The sequence below is a fragment of the Rhea americana genome, unplaced genomic scaffold (assembly GCF_003343005.1).
Source record: "Rhea americana isolate MKP2758 unplaced genomic scaffold, rheAme1 scaffold_194, whole genome shotgun sequence".
Classification (NCBI taxonomy): domain Eukaryota; kingdom Metazoa; phylum Chordata; class Aves; order Rheiformes; family Rheidae; genus Rhea; species Rhea americana.
Genome location: NW_028186083.1, coordinates 1,375,619 through 1,389,045, shown reverse-complemented (window position 1 = coordinate 1,389,045; position 13,427 = coordinate 1,375,619). Strand labels below are relative to the sequence as shown.

Sequence of the window (13,427 nt, the reverse complement as noted above, 5' to 3'; positions counted from 1 at the left end):
GCACACTGACGGTTTGCCTTTCCTTAGCTGCTGTTGAAATAAGACAACTTCACAGGATACATTAGTGAATATACAGGATTGAGATGCAAAAGTAATTTTTCTGTGACTATCGAACATTACCTTTCCTAAGTTTAAACGTGTGTCTTGAATTCACACACCAACACTGGAGCACCTGTGCAGTGAGTTTTTGTTACAAAAGGAACAAGTAAAATGTGCTGGCACTCTGCCACTCAAGCCAAATCAGCCTATTTCCATCTAATTTCATGAAGAACCACTCTGCCTCCTTTCCTCCCCCCAAGAAAAGAAGATTACTATCTCAAATTTTCACTGTCAGCTCAAAAAAAAAAAAAATCAGGAAATGCAACAGTTAAACATTCCAACAGCAGCATAAACTTGACCATGTCCTACATCCTGAATATTTTATGGTATATTTATTACAACAATATATTAAGCTACACATTCAACCACAAAAGCAAAAACAGAAAGACAAATACTATTCATATGTAACACAGCTGCATTAGCAAGGCTGAGGAACACTAAACTTCAGAATTCTTAACACTGCTTTTAATTGTATGTTCTGCATTTAATTTCCATGTATGAATAGTCAACAAAATGGACAAGTGCTTCTGCTTAATTATGTCTGCATTTAAGCTGTCTCAATGAGGTTCTAAAGCTTATACTCCATTAARTAGATACAGATGGGAGATGTGATTWCTTGTATTATCACCAAGTCTTTTTTCACAAACCTGTCCTTTTTTCTTCTTTTTTTCCAATGGTTTACACTGTCACAGAAATGTCTTCAAAGCACTAGTGATCCTAATTTCATATTTTTGGCCCTTAGGCCCTTGCTTCCAACCAAAAGCATTTGAATAACACAGCTGAGAATATTCCTCATGAAGACAAACTCGCAAGGTAGCCCCTGTCATTCTCACTGTTGCATTCCAACTGAGGTGCATCAGGAGGGGTCCACAGTCACGACAGGACATAGTCTGACCATTTTGCAGAGCAGGGATACCCCAATAATAGGGGAAAAAAAAAAGGTCTATAAGACCTTTTGCCAATCTTCCTTTTCAGAGATTTCTACCTTCTCAATTGAAACCAACATTTCCCTTTCCTAAATTAAAGCAAAATGATTCACAAGAGCCCAGCTGCTGACCAGTTGGCTGATTGTCAGAAATCAAAGCAGCTAACAAGATAGCTCACTTATATCAAATTTCAAAAGAATTTACACATCAGAATAATTTAAGCCTTTAAAAATGTACTGTCAGGTCTAGATTTCAGTACATGCAAAACCTGAAAGTTAAGACAGAAGCCCCATTGCAGCCTTTAACATGCCAGTGCATTACACTCACTGACAGCATAAGCTACTAAGTGGAACAACAGAGCTTCAAAAACCTCAGGACAACTAGCCACCAGCACATGCCCAAGAAAGTCATTCACCYAGAAGAGCAGCACACTATTTTTACCCAGTCACACCTCCGTCACTGGCCACAGGCAAGCAAGGTGGTGGGAGGGTGGCAGTGATGCCAGCAGCAGCTGTTTGCTGGGTTATGCAGCATTTTCAAACACCTAAGCCAAAGTGAGTAATATCTTTAACTGAGTTTTGGAACTCCAGAGCTAGAAGAAAGGTTGAGAACATTCTGAATATCTGCAGAAGTTTGGTTTTTGTTGTCTTTAAATTCCACGTCTTTTTCACAAAAATGCATTGAAAATTTAAAGTTACTGTTAGGAGTAAGAGATCTCTGTTCCACAAAATCCAGTTCAGTCAGTTTTTAAAAACAAATTTCAGTATCTTTTTTCTTTGTAGATAACTGGAGTTAGAAAAGCAGATTGTTGAAATACACCCTTAATGGAGACTCTTGAATTTTTGACCTAAAATAAAGCAAGGCTTGTACCCTGATTCTCTTTGGTGGAACAAAAAGGAAGATTAATGAAAAAAAACCAAAAACCACCAAAAAAAAAGCAAGCCACTCTCCTTTTGGGTGTCTTTACTGAACACTAGCAGATTCTTAGGTATCTTATGTTCATGCATAGGAAGAAACTGACACCTATTGGCAACTTTAATATTACTACATAATGGTGCTTTTCTTCAAACTCTTGYAAGAAATAGCTTCTTATAAATAGATTTTTCTTTAAACACACAGGTAATACAGAAAGATAAGATAATTTAGAACTTTTCCTATTGTGACTGAAAATATACTCAGGAAGTTTCAGCTTTTCCTTTTTAACAATAAAGCTCCAATCTAAGGAGTTTAAGAGGCTAACCTAATGAATGAACACTAGCACTGTTCATTAGCCACTTGGTGAAATTATATTGTCATTTTTCTCAGGCTAATAATTTCCTGGCATTCAGAATTATATAGACAACACACACAGTCCTGGGAGCAGATAAATTGCACCCTAATCCTAACTACATCTAGTAACAAGTCAGAGTAAAAGTAGAAAACTATTGTCTTTCCCTACTAGCATGTAAATTACTGCATTACAGATGTTAGCGCAGCAGACAGAGGGACACTCGCAGCAGAGGAATAGCTTTTGGAGAGCACCTTATCTGCTACAATCTGTTGCCTCCTACTAAGAGGCAAGTAGGGAGGGATGAAGGGGAGTCACCAGCAAACAGTTCCTCCACGCTCAAGATAGAGCACCTGCAGACAAATGCATCTTTTGGTGCGGTAACAATCACTGACCTGCTTGAGCTTTGGGGGCTGCTAAACTAGGGAGAAATTAAAGAACAAAAGTACTTGGGACTAAGGAACAACAACAAAAAAAAGTACACAGATCACTATCAATCTGTTYTCGATCTGTTGATTATCCAAACAACACAAAACTCAAAATACAGTCTCTGTATTTCTGCAAAATAAAGAGTATTTGAACTACGTAGGAATATCAACGTAMGCAATCTTCACAGCAAATGAAAAATTAGCTACAGCACCAAGAGATGTGCAAAGAGTCACAGATTCACAGAGTAATGGAACTATATAAAAAAAGAAACAAATTTCCTGAAACTCCAAATGAAGTCAAGGAAATGTGCAGATGCTTTGGGGATACAAAAAGTCAAATACTTCCTGCTGCATTTCTGGCATACAACTTCATTCTGACAACAACTGAAAACAAAACAAAACAAAACAAAAAAAATGTTTTACATCACTCCACCTACTCACTAGAGCAAAAAGACCAAAGACAACATTATACATACTTGTGACGAAGAATTTTTTGGTGAAGGTACAGCTGTCAAAGGCAGCAATTTTCTCTTGCAAGACTACAACGAGTATCCTGGAAACACAGAAATGGAACACGTACTTTAAACATTAAATGCATTGGTTTAAAGATTCAATATCTAAATGTAATTATTTCAAAAGCATCAATATAAATTCTACGGTGATAAACTGCCAGGTTACCAATACATGGCAGTTATTGAGGATTCTCTCTCATCCCAACCACATAACCTTCATTTCAGGAAGTACACAGATCTGATACAGAACAACATAGCATATTTATGATATACCTCCTGCAGTAAAAGCTCCATTAAAAAGAAAGAGAATGGAATTGCAAGGATCCTCAATTACTTTCAATGATTCAAATAACAATCAAATCAACAATYGGTAGAACACAAGCTAAATTTGAAATAATCCTATTGCCAATCTCATTGCAAATTTATTAAACCATCAGTTTCTTATTTACTAAAAGCAGTACATCAGCACAAATAAAATTGAGAGAAACAGGATTTGTGTCAATTAGTGAGAGTCACAGGTGTATGCTTATACACACACTCATATATGTTCACACTTTATAAACTATCTGTTCATTATTTGAAAGACATTAATAGAACAAAAGCTACCTAACTACGCATGAAACATCACACTAAGTCCAACATGCAAATGTGGCAAGTGTAACACTTTGAAAGCTTTAATATTGAAATATGTCTTTTCCTATAGTAACAGTTTCCTAAAACAATGTCCTTGAACTGTAGAAAGCACCTCATTGGAAAGCTGACCAACAGATAGAATCTACTGATTATCTGCAATCCTTAGCAATTCAACATAATAAAAATCTGATTATTCTCATATTAGGAAGAATATGAGATATGAACCAGTTTAATTAGCTGACAAAATGGAGCATTATCAAACTTTGATCTAATAACTTTAATTGGAAACGTATGTTGTATCAAAAAATGAATAGTATCTCTGAGTGACTAAAATATGTACCTATGCTTTACTTGAAAGTGATGATCCTTAGAAAACCACTGATGTTATTCTCTACTGTAATACGCAGATAAGAAGATGCTGAACCACATGAGTCTCCACACAGTAAAAAACAATGTTGATTTTCCCATCAGTGTGAAAAATCAACTAACTCTTGCTTTTTATTTCCTATTTTTAACTATTTAGCCACAAAAAAATCTCCTTCTTATACCGTAAAAACTTAATGCCTGTAAGAGTCTTCAGTAAAGGAATATAATAAAAATCTTAATAAATAAATAAATAACCCCTTACCCACATACTTACTGTTTTTTTCAGATAATATAAATAATTGAGTTACGATTTCCCTCTAGAAAATTTATATTAATACTCCTCCAATACACATGATTTATCTTTGCATCTACCATTCTTTTTTGCTCTTTGCTATTTTTTTTTTTTTTAACCAACACGTTTGGCAAATTATTTAGACTTGCATCTGTAGCTCCCAGTCGGTTCACAAGGCTGCTGTGACGCCAGCCACTGCCCATTTGTACAGCCCAGAAGCAGATTTACGCACTACACCAGGCTCTGCATCTTCAGGTCCTTTAGAACTCTGCAGCCACAACAGCTTGCCCTGGCACTCGATCACTGTGCTGTTTATCAGTCTGCCTCTATTTAGAAGGAGATGCATGAATTCTTGCGAGGAAGGAAGCGATCAAGGGTCAACTTTGCACAAGTGTCTTTCATACTCACAGATTTACCATGCCAGTGTCAGGGAGCACACGGCTGCTTCCACAGCAGCAACTCACTTACCAGAAGAGGACAAAAATTAACTCAAGAGGGATTCAGATACTAAGTCATGAAAGAAATTAATGTAGGAGTTCTTATTTGTTTGTAGCTTACTTATCACAAAAGGTTCTTCCTACTTCCCCTCTTCCAATTTAAATCCCAATTTTTAAGAGTAGACAACTCTGCATACGTATAAATTAGTATCAGTTTCRGACAAAATAATAGTTTTAGTTACAAAGAATCTTTAACTTGCTTAAGTTTAAAGAGGAGAAAAACAAAAGACACTTATCAATTCAAAGTAACTTCCTCCAGAAGGCCCAAAAGAAAATTAGCCAACGAATAGTGGAAAGACTTTGGATGCATGTGCAACTGTAATGTATATAGAGAAAACTTTTGCATATTTGACTGTAACACATCCTGCAGATTTCTTATTTTCTACTCTCTGAAGATGGACTGTCTTTCTGTATAAAATGAAACCTACCAGATGGATGATTTTGGAGTATAAATACATAAATAATAAACACTTTTCCATTCTTCTGCAACTCAAATTTTATTTTAATTTCAAATTTTGGAGTCCATTCGTCTTCAGTTAATGCACCATTAGCACTACACTTGGCCATTTAATACTTTTTCAATCTGAAATAGTGAACTTTCCTTGGATAACAACAGAATCTGATACATTCCAGAGAAGCAGCTACCCTGGATACAGCCACATAGCTTTGAAGTTGCTTTTCCACTTTTACCACTTCGGAAAAGAAACATTAGCACCTGGAAAGACTTTTTAGTTGGGAGAGACTTTAAATGATGATTTGCCTTTTGACTGTTTTTACAATTGGATTTTTCTTCTGCTAGGAGGCCAGGCTGGAAAGATTTACTATCATCACACCATACACACGGGAACTTTAAATTTTTAAAAAGACAGTTGCACAGATAAGTACTGAACTCATTCTGGCAGGCTTTTAAAGGAACAATGTCCTCTTTCATGACATATAATTTTCACCAACTCAACGACTTCAGACAAATTATTTTTTGATATAAGGATCACACTTGCATCCTATGATAATCAGTTTGACTAGAGATAATAAGCACTACTACCCTTTACTTCTTTAAAGACATTTATACCATCAAAATATCTTTCATATTATTAAATTAGCTGTGGTATTAAAGCTGTTTGTTCCACAGTACTAATCTTCTTCTGTAATTTACACTTAACCTGATTTAGATAATGTTTAGGTTTCAATTGTAGAATGATAGAAATGAGTAACAAAATGTTTGTGGCTTCTAGTCTTTTATTATTATTATTTTTTAAAAAATATCCAATCCTACTAACTTCCTTTAGTTTCATGAGTTTGATGCACGGTCATATTCTTCCGTTCTTAACATCAAACATGCTATCTACTGCCATACAACATAGGCACTTTTTTTTTTTTTTTTTTTAATGACTTATGTCATTTTGGCACCTTCCTTACTGAAGGACCGTTAATTTCAGCAAACAAATATATATCGTCAAGGAAATGTGGCAGATTTTCCACTTTCAAATCTCTAACAGAAGAATATTCCACAACTTCCGTAAGATACTTCACATATAATGACTAATAACAGCAATAATAGGGTAGAAGAAAGAATCAGAGTAGGCAGCACAGACATGGTCTCCAGCCAAATCACTGCATGAAATTCTCTGTTAGCAAGGAGCATCGATATCCTCGTACAGAAGAGGCATTCTGGGTTTTCTGTTCTCTCTGAAAAAGGTGCAGTAAACTACAAGCATATTCAGTTTTGCATGTCTTGAAGATACAATGGCTTGAAGACAATTCAGAAAAATTTAAACCTCTGATTCTATTTGAACAAGGTATTTAAAACCTGATGCTGAGCCTTCTAAGCCATTTTCTCTCAGAAATTAGGGGGGTTATTCCAACTAAAAAATACTGCTTTGTTATGTGAGTCACAGAAACATTATTTCCCGTAGAGCACCTATGGCACGTTCAGGCTTTTGATGTGCAGCAAGGCAATGTAGCTGACAGAACAAGGAATACAAGAGGGACATAAACTCTATGGTCASAGTCAGACCTTGAGTTGCACAAACATAACTTCTTTAATTAAAATACCTACGGCTCCTTTTCTCCTGAATCGGGATTCCACTGATTCAAACTCACCCTCACCACAATTCAGAGAAGATAAAATGATTTCATATATGAAACTTCTGAGATTCTCAAGCGAAATCCATTGCAAAAGCATGCAGAAATTATATTTGTTACTAAAATTTTACATGTCCTAACATAGAGAATAGATTGGATATCCTTACCTTTTATTGCAATGCAGATCATAAATAGGAGTTTTGAACTGTATGGATTTGACCATTTCTCCTGTTCGCAAAGAGTATAGATCTACACAACAGTAAGGTGGACTTGTGCTAGAATGAAGAAAGAAACATATAATTTTAACAGGAAAAACAAAGAAAAATAATTCTTCAACAGATTTCTGTAGTCCCCAAATCAACTTCGATCTCCTTCATGCACAGACAAATTGAAAAGGAAAAAAAAATAACAAGAGGGGAAAAACAGTAGAATGGATCATTTTGTAATCTTATTTTYAAATTACTTCAGCAAAACAAAACAAGCCTATTTAGTACATTAAATGAAAAAAAATCCAACAATACAACCAGAATGCTGGAGAACAAGGGGTCAATAGAAGCTTTCCACATTTAGAGAAGGTATAATTACATATTGAATTAGGATATTTGCAATGGTCAAGAACCTGTTCTGTGCTACCATTAATCAAGCACTTACTTTCTTTTGTACCAAAATAAGACTTTGGAAGAGCAGATCTGACCAACACAMACATCATTTAACAAGTATGATGCTTTAGAATATATTCTAGTCATTTAAAAAATGCTTTGCAAGAGTAACCACTTGTAAAGGGAGTACTTGCCACACTATATGCCACAGCTGAATCATGACAATATATTTGATATAGACACACTCTACAGAATTAACATTGTATCTTTAATGAACTTTTGTTTCAACTACAGGTCTTTGTAATCACTTTCATCGTTTTAATATAAATAAAACTCTAAGGCCATTTCTTAACCAAAAGGCATGCTTTCTTTTGAGAGGAAGAAAGTGCTGAGTGCTCCGATAGGGYTGAGGAAGGTAGTGGTGGAAACCATTTTACAAGCTGAGGAGAGCCTTTGATGTGGCAGTTCTTTTCCATAACACCTTTTTCCCCTCCAAGAACGCATTAAAATGTTGGCTACTTCTAGGTCAACGAATATGAAGCAGCACAAGTTGCCAGCTGTACAAACATATACTAAGTATTGGTAAAGGAGGGTGTTTCCCCTTGCCCATATCTGCTTTATTTTATAGAGTTTAACACAATTCCTGCCACAGCACTTGCTTGTCTTTTGGATCAGCTCAAGCTGTTCAAGAATTTTCAGGAAAACTGCATACAATTGCCAACTGTTTATCGCAAATGTCTTGGTGTAATAAAATAGTTTATGTAACAAGTATACAGCAAAAAAACAACATACAATAGATGCACAAAAAGACAGCAGTCAAAGAAATAATAGAAAAAAAAAGTGGGACATTTTGCCTACAGAAACTCTTCCCAAAATATACAGTTTTATAGGCGCATACTGAGGCTAATAACTAGAGGGTGCTATTTATTATTTTAAGCACTTCAAAGGCCCTTCAAAAAGCACTTTAAAAGCAGTGAGATTCAAGTCCGGTTACTTTATATTAGCAGCCTATTGCTGCTAGAAAAATGCAAAAAGCCACAGAAYGGTGCATCTATAAATCTCTTCCAATAATATATATTTATTACCTAAAAGAAATAATTATTTTCAKAGATTGGTACAACAGATTATATCAGAACAGAAATTACAAAAGTCAATACTGCAAACATTATATTAGCATATATGGAAATAGCAATGGTATCAGTTAAGCCCATGCTGAAGATAACAGTGCCATTTTGACCATTTGACTTGACATTTACACAGCCTCATGACTGATCTTCTCAACACTAAGGATGCTAAGAAGAACAAGCTAAAAAGATAACTCAGGCCAAAGCATGCTTTCTCAGGAGAAAAGAGTAGCAGATAAACATGATTAAGAACCAGGCAAATCTGGTGCCCTGACAGAGAACATTTCAAGCTTCAAGAACATGCAGTTTCTACTATATATCATACCAACAGAACCACAGGTAATACTCTTGTCACTCAAATGAGTTGTTTGTTTGTCATAACTTTATTTTGGCCAACTGTGACAAGAACATTCTACCAGTACTTTTGTAAGCAGCATTGGCTAAAAACAAATAACTTTATTAGCAGCACTGGAATTCAAAAGTAGTAATATGGATCGGGTCAAAAGTACTTGCTCCAAGTCAGAGTCCTCCCTCCATACCCTATCTTTCTTTTCATTCCACAGAAYATGATAGTCTACGATCAGGAAGTGATATGCAAGTTATTTCTTTATCAGATAAATATAAAGTGAAGGTCAAGGGTATTTTAGGAAGGTCCTAGGAGCCAATTAGGAGAAACAAGTGGGAATAGCCAAAAAAAGTCATACTTGTGCTCCTTTCTTACACCATAAAGCTTGTGTTCCTGGCTGCACAGARCCTCAGAAGTTCATGAGTCTTCAGACAACTGTGGACACTTTCCTGGGAAGTCCTGCTTCATGGCTAACTGCTGCATACACAAACTATGACATAAAAGGGTGGAAACACAAGTGCCTGCTCTTTTTTTTTTTTTTAAGCAATGTTTCCAAAGTAGGGGAGAGGAAGCCGGGGGTGGGAGTAAGAGTCACAAGCACAAGGAAAAACTTCTCTTTTTAGCATTTTCTTCTGGTTGTTTTAATCTTCTCCCTGTTCAAAGCAATAGTTCTTACTAACCTCATTTGCGACTGAGCACTATCTATTCATTAGAAACAGGAACATTAATTGAATCAGTGTAATTTAAATTTATAAATTCCACTCCAAAAGYTGTGTACCTTAATGAAGAATAATACAAGGCTGATATAATGTAAAGTTCTCTCTTTTTTGGGGGGGGGGAAATCAGGTCTCTTTTTTTTGGGGGGGAAATCAGGTCTTAGTAACAACTTGATAACATGTTCTTTTTTAGGGGGGAGGAGGGAGGAAGAGAAGAAATCAGGGAAATTCATTTCACTGTTGAACAGAATAACAGAATACTATACAGCAAGGATTCTCCTGCACTGGAGCATTGGATTTATTTTCCAAATGCATCATTTTTCAATCCCCCTGAAAGTGTGAGCCTTTTGAGTGAKCTTTCTTTATGCTCCTTTATATCTCCTCAGCTTGCAGATCAATTCCCTCAAGGCAGAAGAACGAGGATTATGGATACAGATAAGCATTCATTTCTGTGCCAGAGCGATTAAAAAACAGTAAGAGTACCCTGAACAGCCAAAAGTACTTGCAAACAGTTATAATAGCTATCYTTCCCTCTCCCAGCTCAGGTTGTGCGCTCCCATCCCTTCCTCCCACAGGCTCTCACATGTAAYAGATTCTCTGCTGACCCACTGTAGTACTTTTCTACTGCTGGTTTAATGTAACACGTCCTTTCTTTCTCCTCCAAAGGGAATTCTCCCCCAGGGTTATCTCACCAAAAGGGTTTGGTAAAGGTCTAATGAACACAGAAGGAAGAAAGGAAATAGAAATATGAAAACCAGGAAAAGACRCAGAATAGGGTTGCAAAAGCTAGAACCGGCTTGCCAGCACAGACCACAGCATAGTGCAGCTTTTTCTAACACTGTCACCTCTGCTGAACTCTTCATGATTCCCCATCTTCTTCAAACAGGGAATTCCATGACCCAGGTTGTAGAAGAAACCAGATGCAATTACAGTAAGCTCTTATTAGCTTACAGTTTAATTATCTAGACCTAATTTTGAATCCTAGGTATGGCTTTTAAATTCTAGATCTCCCAACTCCTTTCAGCTCATTTAAGGATAACTCTGAACTCAAGGCTGCTAAGAGGAAAAGATGATGAATGTTTTCCTGCTGCTTTCCATCTGCTWCCACATCACTAATACTACATACATCATTTTATTACTGTATGAATGTAATGAAAATAAAATAAGGAGACTTCCAGTTAAAAAAAAGAAGTTTTTCTTCTGATAAACTAAAGTACTGAAGGTTCATGTAAGTCTTGTTGGCGAGAAAAGCTCTGACTATATTTTGGTGTACCAATGATGGCTACGCAAAGGGGAGAGTTAGGACAGGAATGTGAAATGCTGCTTTTTGCAGTTTAGTCACAATAGTAAGCCCATTATAAATAAAATTCTTGCAAGTGCTCTCATAGCTTATCAACAAGTTTTTGTTATATATCCTCATTATTAAACTAGCTTCTTAATGCAGAGGTATCAACAGAAATTTTAAAGATTATGGGCACAAATTCAACTAACTACTTCAACATGCTGATATTAGTAAATATAAAATATACAATTATACTGAGACTCTTATCTTTTTTCATTTTATTGTTGCAATATGGATACAGAAGAAAAAAATAACAGATGCCTTGTACAGCTGGCACTTGAATACATCTGTGTGTTTGCATCACGACAGAACTACCATCTCTTCACAGATTTGTTAGCAAAGAATCACCTAATTTATAAAAGCTCCGTGCAAAATGTTTGCATACAGACACAAAAACTGCACAAAACACATCCACTTTTTATACGAAGAAAAGGAGAAGACTGATAGAACCAACACAAGGCCATAATCTTCTGTGCCTAGAAATATTTCATGCTGTTTGCTTAGGAGGAAATTGTTTATTTCCTTCCCTGCTACCTCTGCCATGTGATGAACATCTCACTCGAGGAGAGAATGGACATCAACTACAGAATTGTCTCCTGAATACAGGAGGAAAAAACAAAACAAAACAAAACAAAAACACCTTGAGAGGAATAAAACCAAAATAGGGCTTTTGCTGAAAAAGACAGACTACTAGGTTAACTTACAGCATTCTTTATATAAGACATTTTCCAGTTAACTGTAGAATAAAAAAAAAATAATAAAAAAAAGGATGAAAGCTGCCCTACCATCATAGTGCATTATTATATATTTTGAACCCTCCTTATAAAAAAAATAGGGCTAGAATCTTTAGAAAAAATGAGAGGAGGATTTCTACCCATCTGACTACTTATTCTACTTTAGACAAATACAAGGTCAGTTTGATGGGATACACCGCAATGTCACTCAAGCACTGACAGAACTTGAGTATCATAATACATTTTGGAGAACAATCAAAACACTAGAAAAACTAGACTAGACACAGCCTTCATTAGGGAAAACTTTGCAGCCATACAATATATTGCTATAATAAAAATATTTYGTAAACTGTATTCTTCAGCACATGCTCTGACTTTCTTTACGAAATAGTCAACTGATTTGTACTAATAGCCAAAGTGCTGATGAGTTAAAATGAAAGAAAAATTTAGAGAAAGGTCAAATTAGAAATAAAGCTATCAATAATGAGATCAAAGTCACATGCACTTACCTAACACATATAGAAAACTCAAATCTTTACGGATATAACTATTAGGAAGGGAGATGAAAGATTAACAAGACACAGACAATACCACGAGTCAGAGAAACAGAAGTATATTTGTCAGACTTGCATGGAACAAATACTAAAGGAGCAAGAAAAATATCTATGCATTAAATGCCAAAGATTATAGAAACTAGAAGAGATCTGAAAAGCAACTTCTGAGAGCAAAATCAGCAAACATATCAGACTCCAAGAAACCTCTTCTGCAGAAGAACAAATTCAAAGGCAGACTTTTCAAAAACAATGTCAGTTTTTAATCAAACTAATGATAATGATAAAACATCATGTCTCATGATGTTTTATTTGTTTACATGCAAATTGCAACAATCATTTTTTCAAGCCCAGCAGACTCAATGTAGAAAATATCCTTATTTCTTATTCTTTTTGATGTCTTTAAAATAGCAGTAAAAATATTAAGTTATACCAAGATCATAGTCAAAAGCCCAATAGTACAGTGATCTCTTATTAGCCCTGGGTTTAACAATCTGTGGGACTAACATTTATAGAAACATTTAATTTTTTTTAAGTTATCTGATGCCTTGAATGGAGTACAGTTTCAAAACTTATTTTACTACAGGCAGCTCAGTTCACCTTCAAGTCAAAAGGGACCATTACATCAGCCAGCCTTCCTGTCTACTACAGTCTTAAGCGTCACCTAGACAGCGATCCTTACACCTAGACCAAACGCACTGGAAGTATTTCAGCTCTGACGCTGAATAGCACGTCACGGGCACAAAACAGGACACAGACAGAAGTAACAGTAAGTGTAAATGGTCTACAAAGCAAATTACTAAAGATTAAAATGAAAATATTTTTTAAAAACCTATTCTACAAAGTATCAGCTTTACCAGTAAGTTAATGGTAGAGAAAAGGCTATTTCTTTAGCCAACCAGGAGGACCCTGA

The 13,427-nt window shown here is 35.7% G+C and overlaps 1 protein-coding gene across 7 annotated transcripts in view; it reads right to left on the bottom strand.

Moving 5' to 3' along the window:
- The window catches only part of BCAS3 (BCAS3 microtubule associated cell migration factor), a 372,504-nt gene that overhangs the window by 310,188 nt on the left and 48,889 nt on the right, over positions 1–13,427 (bottom strand). For all 7 annotated transcript variants that reach the window (XR_014895586.1, XM_085302933.1, XM_085302935.1 and 4 more), the window contains exons 8-9: positions 7,270–7,377; positions 3,197–3,273 (exon numbers count right to left, since the gene is read on the bottom strand). Coding sequence is in view for 6 of the 7 variants with exons in the window: in XM_085302933.1 (XP_085159059.1) it covers positions 3,197–3,273; positions 7,270–7,377 (185 nt within the window). In the remaining variant the exon portion in view is untranslated. The remainder of the gene's footprint in view (positions 1–3,196; positions 3,274–7,269; positions 7,378–13,427) is intronic.